Consider the following 20,412-nt stretch of genomic DNA (forward strand, 5'->3'; position numbering starts at 1 on the left):
TAAAGAAGTTCAAAAGCCACAAGTATGACAAGTTCATACCTTTTGAAGTAAGGCTCAGCTTGCCAGTACGAGTTCCATGAAAGTGGAAGTCATTTTTTTTTCCGGATAGGTCAGGACGCTTGGTAAGGGGAAACCAAGAATGGATCTGCCTTAATGAAGGGTGGATGCAAAGTCTTATTTGACACAGAACTTATGATGCACCCCATAATGGTTGGCATTCAAATGGTCATTCAAACATTAGCAGTGGAATGAACACCCGATGGAAAAGCCTGAAGTGCTGACTACTGTCATCAAAACTCTTGCAGGGAAAAAAATGTGAGGGTGGAGGAGGGAGGGCAAGTTTCTTTTTCTTCCACATCTGATATTTCCATAGACGTCTGAAACATTGGGTCACATGATCCCTCCTTAAATAATCTCCCATGTAAATTATTTGTCACAAATCCTGAAGGTAACTGTTAACATCATTACAAGCAAGAGTCTGACCGACATACCTGATGATTGCGAATGTAAATGTATAATCATATCGTCCTCGATATCATTTCGGTGCGTGTGTGTGTATTATAGTCATGGGGGTTCGGGAAGCAAATTCTTTATGTAAAGCGCCCCTCACCTTGAGAGAGTGTATCACAAGGCCCAGCAAACCTTTATGATGATATGGGTTTTATGGTCCCTGGTCTAATCATTCGGCCGAGGTCGAGGCAGTTTATTCCTGTGCCTGAAACACCCTGCAACTCATTCCGACAGAAAACAGACTTGTTAGAACGCCACCGCATTTTCCATCCAATCATCATGTAACTTTGTTTAAAAAAATATCTCCATGGGTAGGTTTTTGTTGTCAATCACTCAAGCAGTTGTGGAGAAAACGAATTTAAAAGCAAAAAAAGGTGGAAAAGTGAGGGCCTCGACCGACGTTCCACAACATGGTCAAGGATGGTTGTGGACGCCGATTACTTTATGGACGTTTAAGAGAAAATCAGAAAACAGAACAAGAAAAAGAGCAATCGGGGATTGCAGATCCTCACCAGGACTTCTTTTGTGTGGTGTTTGTGTACTGGTGTGTTGCGTAATTAATAAGAGACATAATTAGAACTTCTACTTTATAACTGCTGGCAGTGATGACCGGGTACCAAGATGTCCTGCTTTGATCGGACACCTGACCCGGACTCGTGACATTTATTATTATTATTATTCAATTGAATTCAGAATGGGATTAAAATAAATTCATTTCAAGTCAAATGGAAGTACAAATAGCTACAGTCTTGCGTTGGAGTAATCTGAAGGAACCCGAATAAGCAAAAAGTAATGAAGTCATCAGGAGGAACCTGGATAGCATTCCCATTTCAGCTGCTGCTCCTCTACCCTCAAACCCATCCAGGCACAGCCCAGTGAGTCTTTTTCAAAATAAATAAAATTAACCCAGATCAAAAAATCAAATAATTCTGGCTGCCAGACCATGTATCCGATAAAATTTATATTTAAAACATTTATTTCGCATCACGACTCGATCGTAATTGTGAAGTTTCTCGTCGATTGGTTGAGCGGTTTCAGAAAAAAAAACATGATTTAATATTTTTCTTAAATTCAATATGGCTGCCAAACCATGTGACCTATGACGTCATGTGTGAACCTTTTGTTCCTCTTGGAGGAAGCGGTCATATGTGTAAAATTTTGCCTCAATCTGTTCAGCTATTTTGGAGAAGATTTTTGAAGGTGTGTTTTTTTTTAATCAATATGGCTGCTGAATCATGTGACCGATGGCATCATCAAAAAAAAATGTTTTTGTACCATTTTATCCCGAGATGACCCTGAAAATTTTTCATACTGATCAGATGTAGCGTTCTATATATGTATGCAATTGTGACGTCATAACGTCACCTATGACATTAAAAAAAAAAATCATATTCCCCATGAGGAGTACTTGCTTTGTGCCAAGTTTCAAATTTTTCCTTGGTGCGGTTTCGGAGATACGGGGGTCCAAAGTTTTTCCAACATGGCTGCCACGCCACGTGATCTTTGACGTCATAATTATCATTAAAACATTCCACACGTGTCGTCGCACCAATGGTGAAAAATTTGTCTCAATCCGACAAGCACGAAAGTTCTGTGCGGACAAACAACCAGACAGACAGACAAACAAACGGACCCAAATGCAATACCCTCTCCTTTGGCGAGGGTAACCAGAAAGGCACTCAGTAGAGCACATACCTCCACCACGTAATGCCTGACCCACGAGAACATATCGGGCCCAACACATTTTTGAAATATCATGTGATGCAGTACAATATCGTTTTTGGCCCTATCTCTCAATGGTGAAGAAGCACTTAAAAATCCTTATTGTGGGGTCTGGATCTTCACAAAAATCTAATCAGTTTGTCTTTGTCACACACTGAACCTGTCCATAAAATTTCATGCAGATCCATCCACAACTTTTTGAGATATCCTGTACACAAACACTAACAGACAGAAAGGGGTGAAAACATAACCTCCTTCACCTTCAGTGGCAGAGGCAACAAAAGTGAGAATTACTTTGCAATACATGTCTCCTACCGGTCCCAATAATAAATGTTCGTTTATTTGGGCGGTGTACAATGGTGCGTCGGTGCCGAAAACAATAAAAATACCACAATGTACATACATGAAGCAAAACCATGCGTACGGCTTCTGTGCATGTATAATGCATCGTGGTTATGTACCTGAAATGATTCCAATCGTACTGGCCCATGGACTAACACCCAGGCCTAAGGCCTGCCGATCTGTGCTGCTTCTTGCAATAGCAGCACATCACTTTATTGGGGTGGAGTCAGGCCTGCTGTCCAGCCAATGGCTGTAAAGCAGTGGAGTGGAGTCAGGGTAGCTGAACACTGATCCATGTATAAGATGTGATATTTTCGAAGTCTAAAAAGGGAATCACTGTGAAAATTTTACAAATTGTCCTGAAATTCGAACTTGTTCTGTAACTTATAAAAGAGCCATGTACCAAGTTTTAGTTGAATATTACAAAGGGTATGTGAAAAGCCACATCTGGGACGGACAGACGGACATCAAACCTATCGTCCCCTCCGGTGAAACCAATTGGGAACTAATGTGAATTACTATTAATTGGCGTCGCTTTTAAATTAGTTTTCTCCGCAACCGTTTGAGCGATTGACACGAAACTTTCAACACAGGAGCACTTTACCCATGGATTTTTTTTTTTTAAACAAAGTTACATGATAATTGGATGTAAAATGCGTTAGCGTTCCAAAAAGTCTATTTTCTGTAGGCATGGGTTGCAGGGTGTTTCACATAGCAGGAATAAGTGGCCTCGACCTTGCTTCGCTTGGCCTCAGCCAAATTATATCGGACCTCTTTATGAAAACCTTATAGAATCGAAAACTACCTGGCCAATTTACATCTGTGCTCTGTATTTTATGCACTCCTAAGCCCACTGGACAAAGTAAACTGAAAAGTGGTGGTTATACTCTGGGTGTGCACAGAAATGTTCTACCAAGTTGGGATAGCCACCTCCAACTTAAAGTCGCACCCCCCCCCCCCACACCGTCCATTCTTGCCTCATTCCGTAGCAGGTGGGTGTTTCCAACTATTATTAGAGTTCCATACTTTTTCGAGAGCTCCACAGTATGTTATGAATTAAGAAACGTTTTTTGGCTATAAACAATCCTGGATGAGACACCACTCTAATGCAAGTGTAAATAATTATTTAATTGCTGAGGGTGCTTGTCATAACTTGCCTACTCACGACAACATGGGATCTTTAACATCCACCACTAACCAGCACTGGCAGTCAGGTCCTCCAGCTTAACACCCATCCGAGGAACAGTGCACATAATGCATCGCCCTGCATTCAAAACACCAGGGTGACGGTTTATAGGGCCGAGATTCAAACCTAAGAAGCTCCAGAGGTGAGCGTGTACACCTCAGCTATTCTACCAGGAGAGAAGATTGTGAAATGGATTGTGAACAGCAATTTCATCAACTAAGGAACAGAGGAATGGAGGTAGTTTACTTTCAGGTGAGATTCTTCAGGTTGCACTTGCTTAGACCTCCACATCTTTATTCTCTTTTTACAACACTTTTAGAAACATGGCACCTTGCACTAATGAAGGGCTTTAATCCACTTTTTTGTTATATATCTCAGATAACAACATCACCAAGATTGGCACCTCTTGAAGCTGCATAAACAATGCAACCAATTTTGGAAATTTGTGAAAGTTGAGGTGGAGGAAACCAGCTTGACTAAACTTTGCAAACTCCCAAATGTGACAAAATAAAATGAGAACAAGGCCACTTATTGGCAGAGAAGTCTGGAGCACATGGTTCAAGCACCATATTAAAAGTTTGGTTTTTTTATTAACCAGAATCTTATGGTCATTGCCCTAGGCCTAAATAAAGGTGGTTCAGAATTCCATGTGGATTCCCCTCGACATTCACACAAAGTTGGATTTTGAAAGAAAAATCAATATATTTTTTCTGTATAACAAAAATTTTCAAAACATCAATTAACTCTCCCCCCCTGGGAATATCAGATGTGGAGAATTGTTTGGAAAGCAGGATTCACATTTCATACAAGTCATTGCAAGCAAGGCTGAAAAAACAAAAACGTTTTCCAACATTTGCCCCTTAGCCAAAATACGGCTCAATGAAGCAGAAAAAGAAGAGGAAAAAGAAGAAACAATCCTGCTTCACAATGAGCAAGCAAACTTTCTTCAGGTCTGATGTGCTGGAACGGTAGCCATGTAGATGATCAGAAGACAATGAAGAGCAGGTAGAAGGAACCTCACTTTGGCCCGAGCATGTCTTGGGGTTTCACCCACTGGTCAAACTGCTCACTGGTAAGGAAGCCAAGTTCAAGGGCAGCCTCCTTGAGTGTGGTACCATCTTTATGCGCCTTCTTAGCAATTTTTGCTGCCTTGTCATAACCTGCAGTTGGGGAAGGACTGAACTGTTATATGGCAGAAAGAAGAATAATCTGACCTAAAACAATAGGCTTACAGATGGGAAGCCTAATAACTTAGCCATTACAATTGGTGATGGAGATGAGTGGAAAGATTCTTGAGTGAAAAGCACCTCTGACATGCACGGAAGTGGACAAGCCCAGGCAAAAATAACATTCCTGTCCTGTAGTAATTCTCTGCAGACTACTGTAGTAGATGACAGTACAACTCTCATGTACTATTATTTCTAACTAGCATTTTTGCCTGGGAGAGAATTGTTGAGAAGCCATACCAATGTGCGGGTTGAGTGCAGTCACAAGCATCAGAGAGTTACTCATCAGCTGGTTTATGCGTTCATGATTTGCTTGCATGCCGGATATGCAGTGATCAGCAAAGGAGCAGCACGAATCTCCAAGTAACCGCACCGACTGCAGCACGTTTCGTACCTGTCCCACATCCACATTACGCAATAGTAAGGAGGCTGAACAAACTGAAGACATTGCCATCCTGCATAACTAAACACATGAGATAGGAATGAAAAAAAACAGCAAACATGGTGGCAACTCCAACATGCATCACAAAGGTTTTGGTACAGTACAAGTCTATGTTAGGCCTCAAATGTGAAAAAGGTTTCAAAGGCCTTACAATCATGGGTTTGAAAACGTTGAGCTCAAAATGACCACTGCTGGCCCCGAATGTAGTGGCCACGTTGTTACCCATGACCTGAGCCGCCACCATTGTCAAGGCCTCACACTGTGTTGGGTTCACCTTCCCTGCAGGCCCAACATTCCTCCATGTTATCCATCACCACTCAAAGCAAGACTTCCCAGCCAAAAAGTTCCACCATTTCCTCATGCATTTTCAAGTATTTGTTTATATTAATCAAGTGTATCTCCCACCTGGCATGATGCTGCTGCCCGGTTCATTTTCTGGCAAAATCAGCTCCCCAAGGCCAGAGCGTGGACCAGAAGCCAATAGCCTGATGTCATTCCCAACCTAAACACATTAGTTCTCAGCTATATTTGTGCTTAACATTTCAGAAAGTTAAAAAAAAAAAAAATGTTCTTTCAGAAAAGGATGACGTCAACCACATCCACAATAATCCTGGGAAGAATCTTCTTGAGAATTTCTCCCCTGCAGCAAATGAAAAAAACAAAACAAAAACAATACAAATCCACCGAGTATGAAATAATTGAGCAACCCTTCCACACCTTCATGAGGCTACATGCAAGCACGTTGAGAGCTCCACTCATCTCCACCAAAGCATCATTCGCTGCAAGAGCCTCAAACTTGTTTGGTGCAGTCACAAATGGCAGTCCTGATCCCATGTGTTGAGGAAGGATGGTAAAGGGAAAGAAAGGTCAACGATTGCACATCATAAAAGCCATTTTGTCATTGGAAATTCCACTCATGAAGCCATTGTGGCAGATACACTCAAAGGTTATGTATTAGTGAGGTTCAAGAGGCAAGGTGGTCAATATTTGATTCAATTCATGTGCAGGGAATATATCCATGCGATAAACCAAAGGTCTATTCTTCCTTCCATGCTGCTCATTGTGTGGGGTGTGCACTTGTCTGCTTATCACGTGAATCCATTTTCAGTGTTCCAACCTTTAATTGAACAAATTACTCGATTAAGTCAGTCAATTAAAGGTTGTAGCACTCAATTTGGTTTTGAGAGATTTTACTCGGTCCCCCCACCCCCAACCGCAAAGCTTCACACGCGCGCACACTGCACCATATTAACATTGCTGGTGAATAGTCGTAAACTCTCAATAAGGCAGATACCTGGCACATTAACCGATTATCTATAGTTGTGGAAATGACTCCTGGGGGTAAACCTGCTTAGTACAATTTAGTTAGTTCCTTCATGAATGTCTTAGAATAAGTGTAAAGTAATTAATTATGATATTAGATATGCGTCGCTTATATCGAGACAGACAACGGCCACTCTCCCCCGTGTATGTCTCAAAATAAATAAATAAAAATCACCATTCCTGAGAGTCTATATTTTATGTTCTACCCTTTGGAATCTGTCCTTTGTCTTCTTTTTAGCATCCAGACAGGCCTTGAAGCACTAGTTTTGGCATGAAAGCACCCAACGGTCATGTCCAATGAAAGGGGGAGGGCCACTGGGTGACAGGTCATTGGGAGGGGGAGGGGTCCTCTCACCCATCAAACGGGCCATCAGGGCCAATGGTTAGTGAGAGGGGAGAGGCATGCATGGTACATCACTGGTGAGGAGGCTTTAAAAGCACAGATACAGAGGGGAGGAGATACCTGGACTGTGCCGAGGAAAAAGCTGTGTCAGTCCTGGAAAGATGCGTGACAGAGCCACGTCCACACCCAGTTGGCCACACCTCTCCACCTCCTCAAAGGTGTTTGCTGGTGTGTGGATGCAGCTGCAGAAATAGCCACTTTCACAGCTGCCAACGGCCTCTGTTCCTACTCATGCTTCCTCCAAGTCTTGTGTCCTTTCAGACATTACCGGTATTTCTGTCCTGTGAATTCCCTCTGTCTTCTCTATGTGGTGTAACCGTGGGCCCACAGCATAAATAATTAAGGCTCCCATTCATCTGGCCCATGGGTGCATGTATTCTGTAATAGGTAAGGCGTGTTTATCAAATTACAATTTTATTGCTTGCTTGTACATTCCCTTCCCATAACCAATGCTTGCTTATTAATTAATTATACCTGGTCTCAGGGTGAATTTGGGATGGCATGGTCAATCTTTGGTAATTATGGAAAGCCCCTTGAGGGTTAATTGACTGCGGCAAATAATGTCGCAAATCCTGACTGTGCCACACGTCTCCGGCTTTGTTCGGCCATAATCACGGACCAATTAGTACCAATTAGTGTGTGGTACCAATTAGTGTAATGTTTGGAAAGTCCCACAGATATGGTATCGGAAGTGGAAAGGCCCGTAATACAGCATGGGATTGCCGACCCAGATGACCATTGGTCACATTGAGGCAACTCGCCAGACTCGTATCAGGCAACTGGAACGAACCACACGACTGCAACACTATTTTATTTGGTTGAATTTGTGAATTTGAATACCGGGGATCAAAGTACAAGCAGAATTCATTCTGAGATATGTAGACTGTACAGTACATGTTGATTCTCAATGTGTCAGTATGTACAGCCCAAGCAACTCTTTACTGGTTGGGCAAATGTGTCCCCAAGACAAGCTGCGGAGCTGGTGCTACAATTAAATATATAATGTAACATGCTTTGCAATGTGAGTCAACAAACCTAAAACAAAGCTTTCTGTAGTTCATATTTTATTTTAACTATTATGATGTGGGTATGATTGTGCAGTGATGAACATATTGGATTGGAATCCCAGAGGTAGTCTGTTCAAATCCAGGTGAATGCAGCAGTACAGTAAGAGAAAGTAAACTCAAATTTCATAAACTTGCTCGATGTGATATTTATGAAAACATTTTCCCAAACCACCTTGCATGAAATATCTATAACATTTACAAACAGACAAAACGAAGACTTCCTGTCCATCAAGTTTTGCTTTCTGCCTGCATGTGCAAGTACCAAGTTTCCTCACCAGTTACACAGGGGAGCAAAGATTCACCAAGCTTTTGTTAAAAAAAAATTGGAAAGAAGCACAATTGAACTGGCCTACTGGTATCCCCCTTATTGGATATATTGTTGTGGGCCGGGGGTCGGTGGCGAGGAATGGCCGCCAGGTGGAGCAGTAGAGCCGTCTCCCACCGAACACCCAGAATTTATGTCGTGACTCTCAGACAACTCCGGAGGTCACGGGTCACTTAAGGACCGTGCTCACAAATTCTCTGACGGCATGGAGTAGGGTTAATAGCCAAATTTCAATATACCTAAGTACCCACGTCATCAAATGACTGGGGAAGTCACACCCTCGACGGATTCTGTCGAACAAGGTCGCTCTAGCGACTTCGGTCTGGTGTAACCGAGCGGAATTACCAAAGTCCGTCGGTGCAAACGACAACTTACAGCCCAATCAGCTTACTGGTTCTCAAGCACGAACCGTGCTGGGTTAATGGAAGAAAACACGGGCAACGAACTGGAACATTTAACAAGAGGGTATATTTATAAGGGAGGGAGACACAGAGCAGACTTAATCACGAATAAAATGCAATGTACAATAAAAAGAAAACACTTAAGCAATTCTACTTAAAGACAGGGCCCACTCATACACACACACACACACACACCCAAAATAAATGGACACCGTCGGGTCTTTATTCGGTCCTCCAGCCGAGAAGGATAGTTCAACTGGGGGAACAGAGCCTGGCCGGGTACCTTCCCGCCCCGTGTGGTCAAACAGACTCCAACCCACCACGGTGGGACTCGAACTCACGACCTGAAATCCACGAGCCCACGATCCTGGCTGCTCGACCACCGCCACCACGAGGAGCCCCGCCAGAGACCGCAGATGACCACGAGGACAGACCAAAGCAATGGCGAGGATGACTCCAGCGACAGACCCCAAGAGCAATGGCCACGATGAATCACTACTCTCCTCCTGAAGACCACTCTACTCTTCCCTCTCCTCTGGCCACTCTCCTCCTGATTGGACGAGGGGTTTTCGGGCGATCAGTGGCCTCCCCTCATTGGTCAGGCCGAACACTCCATCTGGCTAAGGTGGAGTCGGCCCTGAGGTGATGAGCTTCCTGATTGGACAGGGGGGAACCCCCTCCTTTCCTGGGCAGAGTCGGAGCTCTGAGGTGAGGAAACCTCCGCTCACGTCCGTGGTCGAGCGCATGTGGGCAATGGCGTCGATGGTGCGAAGTAGTGAAGGGTTGATTTGAAGATGTAAAGAACTTGACTATAAAAGAAACCCGCAGCGCACACATGAAATTCACATTAGACATAGGGGACGGGACCCTAACTATAAACACATACTTATCGAAATAACTGAACTGCGGGGGCTGCTGACTGTCTGTGTGCAAAAGGCTTCCAAATCCATAACAATATTTGGTTTCATGTGAATGGGAAGTCTGCACTAGGCCCGACGCTACTTCGACAAGAATGACCTGTAGCAATTTAGTGCCCCGAGGGTAAAAAAAGAGAGAGTCAAACCACAAAGTGTGGGTTGACAACACAGGTGCCAATTCAGGTGAAGCAGGAAAATCACCCTCTACCTAAAGGTCATTCGTGTTTGCTTTTTTTAAGCCTGGGTTTTTATTGAAAATCTAACAGTGGCATAGCCACTGCCAATTCGGGTGAAGTGAGGTGTGTGTGGTACCAATTAGTGTAACGTTTAGCTGGTTCTACAGTCCCACAAGTATGGTATTGGAAGTGGAAAGGCCTTTATGAAACCAGGTCATTTCTTGAAGTGTAGATTCCAAATCTTTAATGCCACTACCATCAAATGGATTTGAACCCACTCCCCGATCAAAAGCAAGTGTGCAAGATGTTAAGAATGCAAGATGTCCAGTATGCAAGCAAGTCCAGCGAGATGCTCATGGAAGAGTACGGTGACGGAAGGTATGAACTGACAGTAGGGCAGCGGGACAACTCTTGGTTATAAGCATGAGAATAAATGAATAAGAAAAGAGAAAGAGGGGGGAACATCACACCGAAACCTGCAAGTAAGAAATATAGGTTGGGAAAGGTTAATGGGGGTAACAAAGATTGTGGGTAAGGAGGGGGGGTGACATGAAGATGAAGGTGTACTGCCTGCTTGATGTCCTGGAGGGAAGAGTGGGATAGCAGTCTGGAAGGCAGTTCCAAATACAGGAGAAGCAAAGAGCAAGACTTGAGATGTGCAGTCAATCACAAAATTGTGAATATTGATAAAAATTTACAAGATAAATGAATATGCAATAACTGTCATGAGAACATTGCCTTTATAATTCAAGATCATGTCATTCTGTGTGCGCAGTGGAGCAAACAATGGCTGCCAACAGCCTTGCTTGCCAGTGCATGATCGATTTTGTTTCTCGTATCAGTATTAATCAGAAACTGAAAAGGTGATGGCAGAGTTCAGTAATCATCAAACGAACAAGGAAACATGTCAACAATGGGCATCGAGCTGACCGCACCCACACTGCAAGCGATTACAATCCACCAATTTTAAAGCAAACTCAGTAAATATCCACCAACTGGCAGAACTCTGGCATGTCTGAAGCATCCAATAATCCCAAACACAAGTGGCGTACCAGTCAGTTCTGCGACCTTCGCTGCCACCTTTTCAGCAAAGCCGGTGTGTGTGTTGAGGCCCGTTCCTACAGCAGTGCCACCGATGGCGAGCTCATAGACACGTGGCAACGCTCTCCGCACTCTCTCTGCACCGTAACTCAGTTGCTGTACATAGCCACTAAGCTCCTTTGGATGGGAGGCAGAGTTTTACAACAACATAAGAAAACATATTTCTTATTTATTGGTCAGTTAGATAAGGAGTCGTGTGTGTGTATGTGTATGTGTATGTGTATGTGTATGTGTATGTGTATGTGTATGTGTATGTGTATGTGTATGTGTATGTGTGTGTGTGTGTGTGTGTGTGTGTGTGTGTATGTGTATGTGTATGTCCATGTGTATGTGTATGTGTGTGTGTGTGTGTGTGTGTGTGTGTGTGTGTGTGTGTGTGTGTGTGTGTGTGTGTGTGTGTGTGTGTGTGTGTGAGATACAGGGCATGTCCTTGGCTGGCCTAGGGTACGCGGCACAGCATCGTGTGTGTGTGTGTGTGAGTGTGTGTCTGTGTGTGTGTGTGTGTGTGTGTGTGTGTGTGTGTGTGTGTGTGTGTGTGTGTGTGTGTGTGTGTGTGTGTGTGTGTGTGTGTGTGTGATACAGGGCATGTCCTTGCCTGGCCTAGCGTAAGTGGCACAGCATCCTGTGTGTGCGTGCGACCAATCTTGATGACAGATGCAAACTCGCAGGCCTTGCTGTGTAGAGCGTCGTGCAGCCGTACAACACCAGGAAGCAAACCATCGTTCACATCCTTGGCAACTGCAATGTGCATGGCTGTGGGGAATGTATCATTGGAACTCTACGAAGGGGAAGTGAATCAATACAAATGAAGATGACAGTCAAACATTTTCCTTTAGTTCCCTCCAACAACCACCAAAAAGCTACAAAACATGCACATTTACCTGGCTTTTGTTGACATGGTCATTAGGGTGAACAGGGTTCTTGCTGCCCAGTGTCCCTCCCAAAAGTTCAATGGCACGATTTCCAATAACCTCATTCACATTCATGTTGGTTTGTGTCCCTGAGCCTGTCTGCCACACGACTAGTGGGAAATGCTCATCCAGCTTCCCTGAAGCCACCTGTGCAGTCACCACACGTCATCTGCAATGGTCATGTGAGGTGATAGAAAGAGAAAGGAGCCAATTTACACCACTTGTGTACACTACCTCATCCGCAGCACAACCGATGGCGTCAGCAATACGAGGCTCAAGACCAAACTCCTTGTTCACGTCAGCAATTGCACGTTTCAGGATGCCAAAGGCTCTGATCACTGGGATCTAGGACAGATGAAATAAGGTGGATTTGGAAAAGTGAATGGTTAAAATCATCAGGTTTCTTTGTACAATATGGTAGCTTTCCCTGTTCTGAGTTGACCAAGTTGAGTGAACAAGTTCAGTGGATCGACTTAAATCAAGTGTTGAAAGAAGTAACTTGGTGCAAAATGGAAAATTTCAACCCATTACAGCAGAGAGATACCCATGATCTCTTAACGTGCAAAGTACAACCAATACTACGAAAAAGACTAGTACAAAAAAGAACAAGATAACCAGAGTGGTGGAGAGGGGTACACACAAACAGCAGGGTTGGGGGACAAAATAGAGGGAAACTGGGAAATAAGGGGAGAACGTGGGTAAGAACAAGAGCAATTTCACCAGCCTCGGTGGCATAATGATTTTAAGTGTCTGCTCTGAGACCAGAAAGTCAGCGGTTCGAATCCTGGCCGAATCATGCCAACGACTAAAAATGGTATGTGCTGCTTCCTTGCTTGACACTGCATTTAAAATGGATTGAGCATGGACAAACAACCAAAGGTTGGTAATAATAGTGCAGGCTTTTATGTGCCTAATGGCCACCACCTGCACCAGAGTGTTTTTTTATGTAAGGAACTCATATTATTATTATTATTATTATTATGATACAAGCTTTGAATTGGGTTAGAGAAACAGCCATCGAGATACGACACGAGCAAAGAAGGGGGAATAAATTGAGACTGGAGTGACGTCAATGGCGCGACAACGCAAACCCCCATGCTTCCCACCAAAAGCAGTTCAACGATTGCAAAAAGTTTCACCAGGAATAACGCAATTATCAAATCGAGTTAAAGTTAGTTTTCCTGTTTTGACCCCTGTGACACCAAGTCCCCACCCCCTTGGGCATAAACCAGAGGTCAAATCCCCCAAGAGGTCACATATTTCATGCGTCTCCCAATGTTGACTGCACACATGAAGTTACATTTTAAAATGTTTACAAATGTGCCAGTCATTGCATTTTTCGGTTTTTGACCCCATTCCAAGATCCAGGGCTAAAAAGCCACTAGTCTTGCACCTTCGTGCCATGTGTTCATCACAATTACCAAGTTTGTTGAATTTCTGCACAACCGTTTAGCAGATAGCATGAAGGACGGACAGACAGAGACAGAGCTGATTACAATATCCCGCTGTTGTTTTCAAAACGCGTGTGGATAAAAAGAAAAAGCAGGAAGAGAGCAAAGGGAGTGAGCTGAAAATATGGGATGCTTGGGAGGGAGACAAGGGGTGGGGGTGGGGAGGGGTAGGGTACGTGGGTGAGACTCCACCATTGTTGCTCGCTCATGTCGAACGCCCTTTTGATGTCGAGAAAGAGAAATACCAGAAAGGAGCATTGAAAACAGACACCAAACACAGGTTAGTGAAAATGTGAAATGCATGCATTAACAGGTTAACAATAAAATTATCTACTATAAGACAAAATAGATTTCAACGCGTGGTCATCGGCTTGCTGATTAATCCTTGCCCTTACTGTGATTACTAGAAAAGCAAATTAAAGCAGCTGGGCTCATGTAGCACAATCGTTGACATCTGCACACCGGCATTCTCTCGGAGGGCCCTCCGATCTTGAAATTCATTGAGGAGCGAACAGTCTGTGCGCCGTAATATTTATCGCTGGGCACGCGCAGCTCACCAAAGGTGTCCGACTCCATCCGGAATCCGGTGTCATTACTCCCCTGCAAATATAGCACAACACGTAGAGCCAGCATAAGAGTTCATGTTTTTAACCACAGGCATGAACAACGTTGGCTATTAGAACTTCCACTCCTCAAATATACGAGTTGATGCATAAATCATGAAATTATCATCAGATTCTCAAAACAACAAGAAGAAAAATGTCGCAGCACAATTTGCCTTTATTCAGTGCATTTAGAAAGTCTACACCAGCTTTCAAAATGTTCACCTTTTGTTCCCTTATAGCCTGGAATTAAATTATATTAAATCAAGCTTTTTCCACCTTTATTTACACATCGTAACCCACAACTTCCAAGTGAAAAACAAATTATACAAATTTCAGAAAATTAATTAAAAATACAAAACTAGAATATCTTGGTTGGATAAGTGTCCACCCCCCTTAAAATAGCAATTGTAAACCAGCTCAGGTGTAACCAATCACCTTCAAAATCACACACCGTGTGTATGTTTGCTCATTCAGTGTGTGTGTGTGTGTGTGTGTGTGTGTGTGTGTGTGTGTGTGTGTGTGTGTGTGTGTGTGTGAGTGTGTGCACACGCTTGATTTGTGCCATGGATAAAAGGAAAGAGTTGAAATGGCAATCAGAATAGAAGATAGAGATATAGTTATTAGACCTAGCTATTAGACCCACGCAACGCACTTCATCCCGTTAACCCACTAGAAACGAGGGGAAGATCTGACTGCACGAAGATTAACGAAACAACTGCCTGGGGATCACTGCATGTTGGGTGCCATTGCCTTAGAGGCATGCGGTTTTGCAGAACCACAACAATATATACAGTACCGATAGAAAGTCTACACCCCCTTTCACAATTTTCACCTTTGTTGCCTTATAGCCTGGAATTGAATTATATCGGACTTTTTCCACCTTTATTTACACATCGTAACCCACAACTTCCAAGTGAAAAACAAAATCTACAAATTTCAGAAAATTATAATTTCAGAAAAAAAAAAATACAAAAGTGGAATATCTTGGTTGGATAAGTGTCCAGCCCCCCCCCTCTTTATAATAGCAATTGAAAATGAACTCAGGTGTAACAAACTTCTTCAAATCTTCAAAATAACACAGCGACTTAATGAGCCTCCACCTGTGTTAAATTGTAATAATTCTCATTATTTCAGAATAAAAAACATCAGCTGTTCCTGTAGGTTTCCTCTGCTGGGTAGTGCATTTCACAGCAAAAACAAACATGAGCACCAAGGAGCTTTCAAAAGACTTCTGGGATAAAGTTGTGGAAAGACACAGATCAGAGGGTGGGTATAAAAATATTTCAAAGGCCTTGAATATCCCTTGGAGCACAGTCAAGACAATCATTAAGAAGTGGAAAGCATATGGTACCACCAAGACCCTGCCTAGATCAGGCTGTCCCTCCAAACTGGATGACCAAGCATGGAGGAGATTGATCAGAGAGGCCACCAAGAGTCCAATGACAACTATGAAAGAGCTACATGCCTTTATGGCAAAGACTGGTGACTGTGTGCATGTGAAAACAATATTCCAAGCACTCCACAAGTCTGGCCTGTACGGCAGGGTGGTAAGAAGGAAGCCATTACTCAAAAAAGCCCACCTTGAGTCCCATTTAAGTCGGCAAAAAAACACTCCAGAGATTCTAAAGTCATGTGGAAAAAAGTTTTGTGGTTTTGTGGTATGGCAGAGGGTGGAGTCATCAGCAAAGAGATAAAGTCGTCCCTCAGGTCAGCAAGCAGCAGCCTCTTCGCTCTCTGCAGATCTGGATAAAATCACAAACTGGTCCAACACATGGAACACGTTTTTCAATCCTGAAAAATCTCACACTCTCACGATGTTTCTCCGAAAGGACCGTCTGGAACCCCCCCCCCATTCTACTTTCTCAACAATCTTCTTGAAGAAGTTCTTTCATTCAAACTTTGGGCCTCACGATCCACCATGATCTGTCCTGGGAAAGCCACATCTCCAAGCTGGCCTCCAAAGCCAGTCAGCAATTGAGCATCCTCCATCATGCAGAGTCCTTCCGTGGCACACCTGAGCTCCTGGCCACATACAAAACTTTCATCTGCAGTCTAATGGAGTACTGCTCTCCCCTCTGGGCTGGTGCTCCCACCTCTCACCTTTCTCGGCTTCACGCCGTGAAAACCAGGGCATTTAAGATCATTGGTATCTCCCGCAGTGAGGCTGAGTCTTTGGGTCTCTCACTCTCAACGCAGGCAGGTCAGTGGTCTTTCTGTCTTCTACAGTCTCCTCTCCGGCCTTGCACCTCCTGCTCCATCTGCGATATCTCCCGCCCATATTTCCACAGGGCGCTCAAGGTCCGCCAGCAACCCTCTTCTGGTAAAATTACCAAAATCAAGAATCACTGCTCACCTTCACTCTTTCATTCCTCTTTTTCCCCACATTTGGAACAAACTCCCACACTCTCTTCATTCCCACTCTTCCCTCCAGATCTTCAAAATAGCTGTTCACCACCATGTCTTATCTTCCCTCATCCAAAACCATGACCTTTTCTACCCCCGCTAATCCACCCCAAACCCACCTCCTTAATATTCCCTGCTTTCCTTCCTGAAAGTCCCTGTAGTGTCCATCTTGTTTACTCCATGTACCCCACCCCATCCCTCTCCCTTCTACAGATCTCCTCATGTGTCTTTTCCCCACTGTTTTGTGATTCCCTCTCCCGTCTCTCATGTCTCCTGCTCCCCTTGTTACATGTTCTGTGTGTTAGCTCTTACATGAGCCTTGACATTGTGTATAAAAAAAAAACTATTTTTTAAACACCAGAGGGAAAAAAGAGCAAAAACATCAAGTAAACCTAGAACAGGACACGGTAGAGTGTATTCCTCCACCAGGCAGAACAGTTTATCTTTGTATCCATCGATAGGCTGAATCTGCATCCGGACCTCAACCAAAATCTAATTGGCTTGTTCTTGTCATCTTTCCACTCATCCACCAAGTTTAGTCATAATTCATCCATAGCTTTTTGATATATCCTGCTCACAGCCAAACAAACATACAAATATCGGCATTTGATAGACAGGGGTGAAAACATAACTTCTGTCCACCTTCGGTGTTGGAGTTGAATAACATGGCAAGTCCAACGCCAGTCATGCCTCATAACCAAGTTTGTTATCAATCAAACCAAGAACATCAATAATACACCACAATATGCAAGCTCTCAGAAACCAATGACCCCAAAGAAACTCAAAGACTAATCATGAACATTATGATGGGCTAGCGTGTGGAATTCCAGACAAGGTATTGTCATCATGTGCCGTCCATACGTCTCCTATTTTGACTTCTTCGGCCAAACCGCTGGGCGGATCCGGCTGAAATTTAGCAGCAACTTTCCGCTCCTGACTAGTAACGGGGATTGCAACGCTCGTTCGTGACTCAGCAGGTCAAAATAGCAGACTTAGTAAATTCCTTCAAAAATCTTCTTCTCGAGACCCACCAATCCAAATGCTCCCAAGTTTGGGTTACAACATTAGGACAGGGTCCTGATGTTAAATTGTGGAGGCCATGCCATTCCCGTGACCGGAAGTGTGTCACAATGGTGGTCGTGTACATTCCTTCAAAAATCTTCTCCAGAATCACCAGTAGGAGAGCTACCAAATTTGGGTTACAGCGTGAGGTCAGAGTAGGGATGCTTAATTATGGAGATCATGCCGGTCATGTGACCGGAAGTGTGTCAAAATGGCCAACTTAGTAAATTTTGGGGTAAATAGTGTAAATTCCTTCAAAAATATTCTTCTCCAGGCCCACCAGTCAGAATGCTGCCAAATATGGGTTACAACATTGGGTCAGAGTTGGGATGCTAAATTATGGAGGTCATGCCGATCACGTGACCAGAAGCATGTCAAAATGGCGGTCACGTAAATTCCTTCAAAAATCTTCTCCAGACCCACCAGTCAAAATGCTCCCAAATTTTGGTGACAACATTATATTAGGCTCGGGCCCAGATAAGAAGCACGTCCAGTGGTCCTATTTTAAATCATTACTCTCTCTCTCTCTCTCTCTCTCTCTCTCTCCAGATCTCTCTCTCTCTCCAGATCTCTCTCTCTCCAGATCGATCTCTCTCCAGATCGATCTCTCTCCAGATCGATCTCTCTCTCTCTCTCTCTCTCTCTCTCTCTCTCTCTCTCTCTCTCTCTCTCTCTCTCTCTCTCTCTCTCTCTCTCTCTCTCTCTCTCTCTCTCTCTCTCTCTCTCTCTCTCTCTCTCTCTCTCTCTCTCTCTCTCTCTCCAGATCTCCAGATCTCTCTCTCTCTCTCTCTCTCTCTCTCTCTCAGATCTCCAGATCTCTCTCTCTCTCTCTCTCTCTCTCTCTCTCTCCAGATCTCTCTCTCTCTCTCTCTCTCTCTCTCTCTCTCTCTCTCTCTCTCTCTCCAGAGCTCTCTCTCTCTCTCTCTCTCTCTCTCTCTCTCTCTCTCCAGATCTCTCTCTCTCTCCAGATCTCTCTCTCTCTCTCTCTCTCTCTCTCTCTCTCTCCAGATCTCTCTCTCTCTCCAGATCTCTCTCTCTCCAGATCTATCTCTCTCTCTCTCCAGATCTATCTATCTCTCTCTCTCTCTCTCTCTCTCTCTCTCTCTCTCTCTCTCTCTCTCTCCAGATCTCTCTCTCTCTCTCGCAGCCTGTGGCTGCTGGTTGCATCATTGGTTGGGACGTGGCTATGCCGCTGATGCAGTGTCCCCCTTACCAGTACACTGGTGCTCATTTTGCCGACCGCGGAAGGATGACAGACCGAGTCAACCTCCTGGTGTATTAATTCAGCGGCCAACGGGGCTCGAACTCAGGACCCTAAGATCCCAAGCCACCACCCTAACCACTAAGCCAACACCAGGCTTTACTTGAAAGCACTGAGAGTGAGCTAAGAAGCATGTCGAAGGAACACTTTAACCCCTCTCATGATCACAATTTGATCGAAAAGAAGAAAAGGAAAAAAAAAAACATGGAAAGTAGCATTTCATCTTCCCTATAAACAAGCCTTGGGATCCTGAGTTCAAATCTCGCATGGTTGTTGAATTAATACCAGGTGGGGTTGACTCAGCCTGTCATCCTTCCGAGGTCGGCAAAATGAGTGCCAGCTTGCTGAGATGATCGAGCCATTCGAGTATCCTGCGTCAGAGTGGCGACCCGTCCAGGATTGTGCCCAATAGCCGAGGAGACTGTGAAGACAGCACCGACGCTCTGTACAGAGTGTGGGCCCAATGGAATGGAATGGAAGGCTTAAGATATTAGGGTCTTGAGTTCAAGCCCCTGCTAACCATTTAATTAACACCAGGCAGGTTGACTCAGTCCATCATCCTTGTAAGGTCGGCAAAATGAATACCAGCTTACTGGGAATAGGGGGGCACTGCATCAGCAGCACATCAGTGCCCCCATAAAATGATGCAGCCAAAATTCCTTGCAAGCGCCAAGGAACCATTAAAACCCCGTCGATAATTTCGTATAACCCATTCAAAATTAAAGTAAAACGAAATTAATTGATCGCCAAGCAAAACAAAACCTGCTTGGACCAAGTAGCAAGCAAGAGTCGAGAATAATAGTAAACCTTCAGGGGAGATGTGGGCATGGCCTGGGTAAAGGAATGTCGTGGTTAACACGAGGTCCAGCAAGTTATATTTATCGATCATCCTGGCAGGGGCGCAACAGCACGAGTATAGGGAGGTCTATTTGTGGACATGACACACTGTAGTACTGAACTGCTGCCCTACTCACTCTTCTTCTTCTTCTTCTTCTTCTTCTTCTTCTTCTTCTTCTTCTTCTTCTTCTTCCTCCTCCTCCTCCTCCTCTTCTTCTTCTTCTCCTCGTTCTCGACCTCCAAAATGCATCCTTAAAACTCTTCTATTTGCGGTATCAAAACACCCTTCCTGCCGCTATCCCATCTCCAGTTCTCCATTCAACAACACGGCACAAATATGACTGAAAATGGGATGACGTGATGTGTAAATACTATGCGTGCGTCATTATCCGCCACTGCCACCTGTTCCCATCTCCGTTTCGACACGTACAGCACAACATGGTCCCATCGTCACAAGTGACGTCACATCCGGTCTCGCGCATCCACAGGTTCACAACGCCGCAGTTCGCAATGCGCAATTAATAAGCCCGTCCGTACCATCGTGCGAACCGGATTCTGTGGCAAGACGTTTCGCTCCGGCAAAGCGGTAACTGCAGCGCGCGGAAAAGCCGTTCGAAAGGTCCTGACAATCAGAGAGCGTAACATTGCGCGCCCTTTACCCGGCGGAACTGTGGCGCAGAAGGCGGACCAATAGCTGACGCCAATATTACGGAAGACACGCCCAATATATTTACCAACCAA

At 44.3% G+C, this 20,412-nt stretch overlaps 1 protein-coding gene across 2 annotated transcripts; it reads right to left on the reverse strand.

Annotated features, from left to right (window-relative positions):
* Positions 1–4,330: 4,330 nt before the first annotated feature.
* Positions 4,331–20,387, reverse strand: FH (fumarate hydratase). Of its 2 annotated transcripts, none has more exons than XM_085857240.1 (11): positions 20,209–20,387; positions 13,966–14,103; positions 12,287–12,397; positions 12,023–12,199; positions 11,737–11,919; positions 11,093–11,258; positions 6,146–6,252; positions 5,834–5,930; positions 5,580–5,707; positions 5,227–5,380; positions 4,331–4,920 (listed from the first exon to the last, which is right to left on the reverse strand). In XM_085857240.1, the coding sequence occupies exons 1-11, from the start codon at positions 20,314–20,316 to the stop codon at positions 4,778–4,780; spliced, it is 1,512 nt and encodes a 503-aa protein (XP_085713366.1). In that variant the 5' UTR covers positions 20,317–20,387; the 3' UTR covers positions 4,331–4,777. The 2 variants fall into 2 exon arrangements, with proteins under 2 accessions (XP_085713366.1, XP_085713367.1); XM_085857241.1 differs by lacking the exon at positions 20,209–20,387 and adding an exon at positions 20,102–20,134.
* Positions 20,388–20,412: the final 25 nt, after the last annotated feature.

This window comes from Eptatretus burgeri, chromosome 15 (assembly GCF_056783735.1).
Source record: "Eptatretus burgeri isolate ZD-2024b chromosome 15, Ebu_testis_v1, whole genome shotgun sequence".
NCBI lineage: Eukaryota > Metazoa > Chordata > Myxini > Myxiniformes > Myxinidae > Eptatretus > Eptatretus burgeri.

What these genes read in the sequence shown, in the direction of transcription:
- FH (XM_085857240.1), bottom strand. Translation starts at nt 20,316, where the DNA reads ATGTTACGCTCTCTGATTGTCAGGACCTTTCGAACGGCTTTTCCGCGC. An exon ending in TTGCATGTAGCCTCATGAAG is followed by an intron (nt 5,931 to 6,145) that starts GTGTGGAAGGGT and finishes TAATGTGTTTAG; the next exon opens with GTTGGGAATGACATCAGGCT. An exon ending in TGCACTCAACCCGCACATTG is followed by an intron (nt 4,921 to 5,226) that starts GTATGGCTTCTC and finishes CCCCAACTGCAG; the next exon opens with GTTATGACAAGGCAGCAAAA.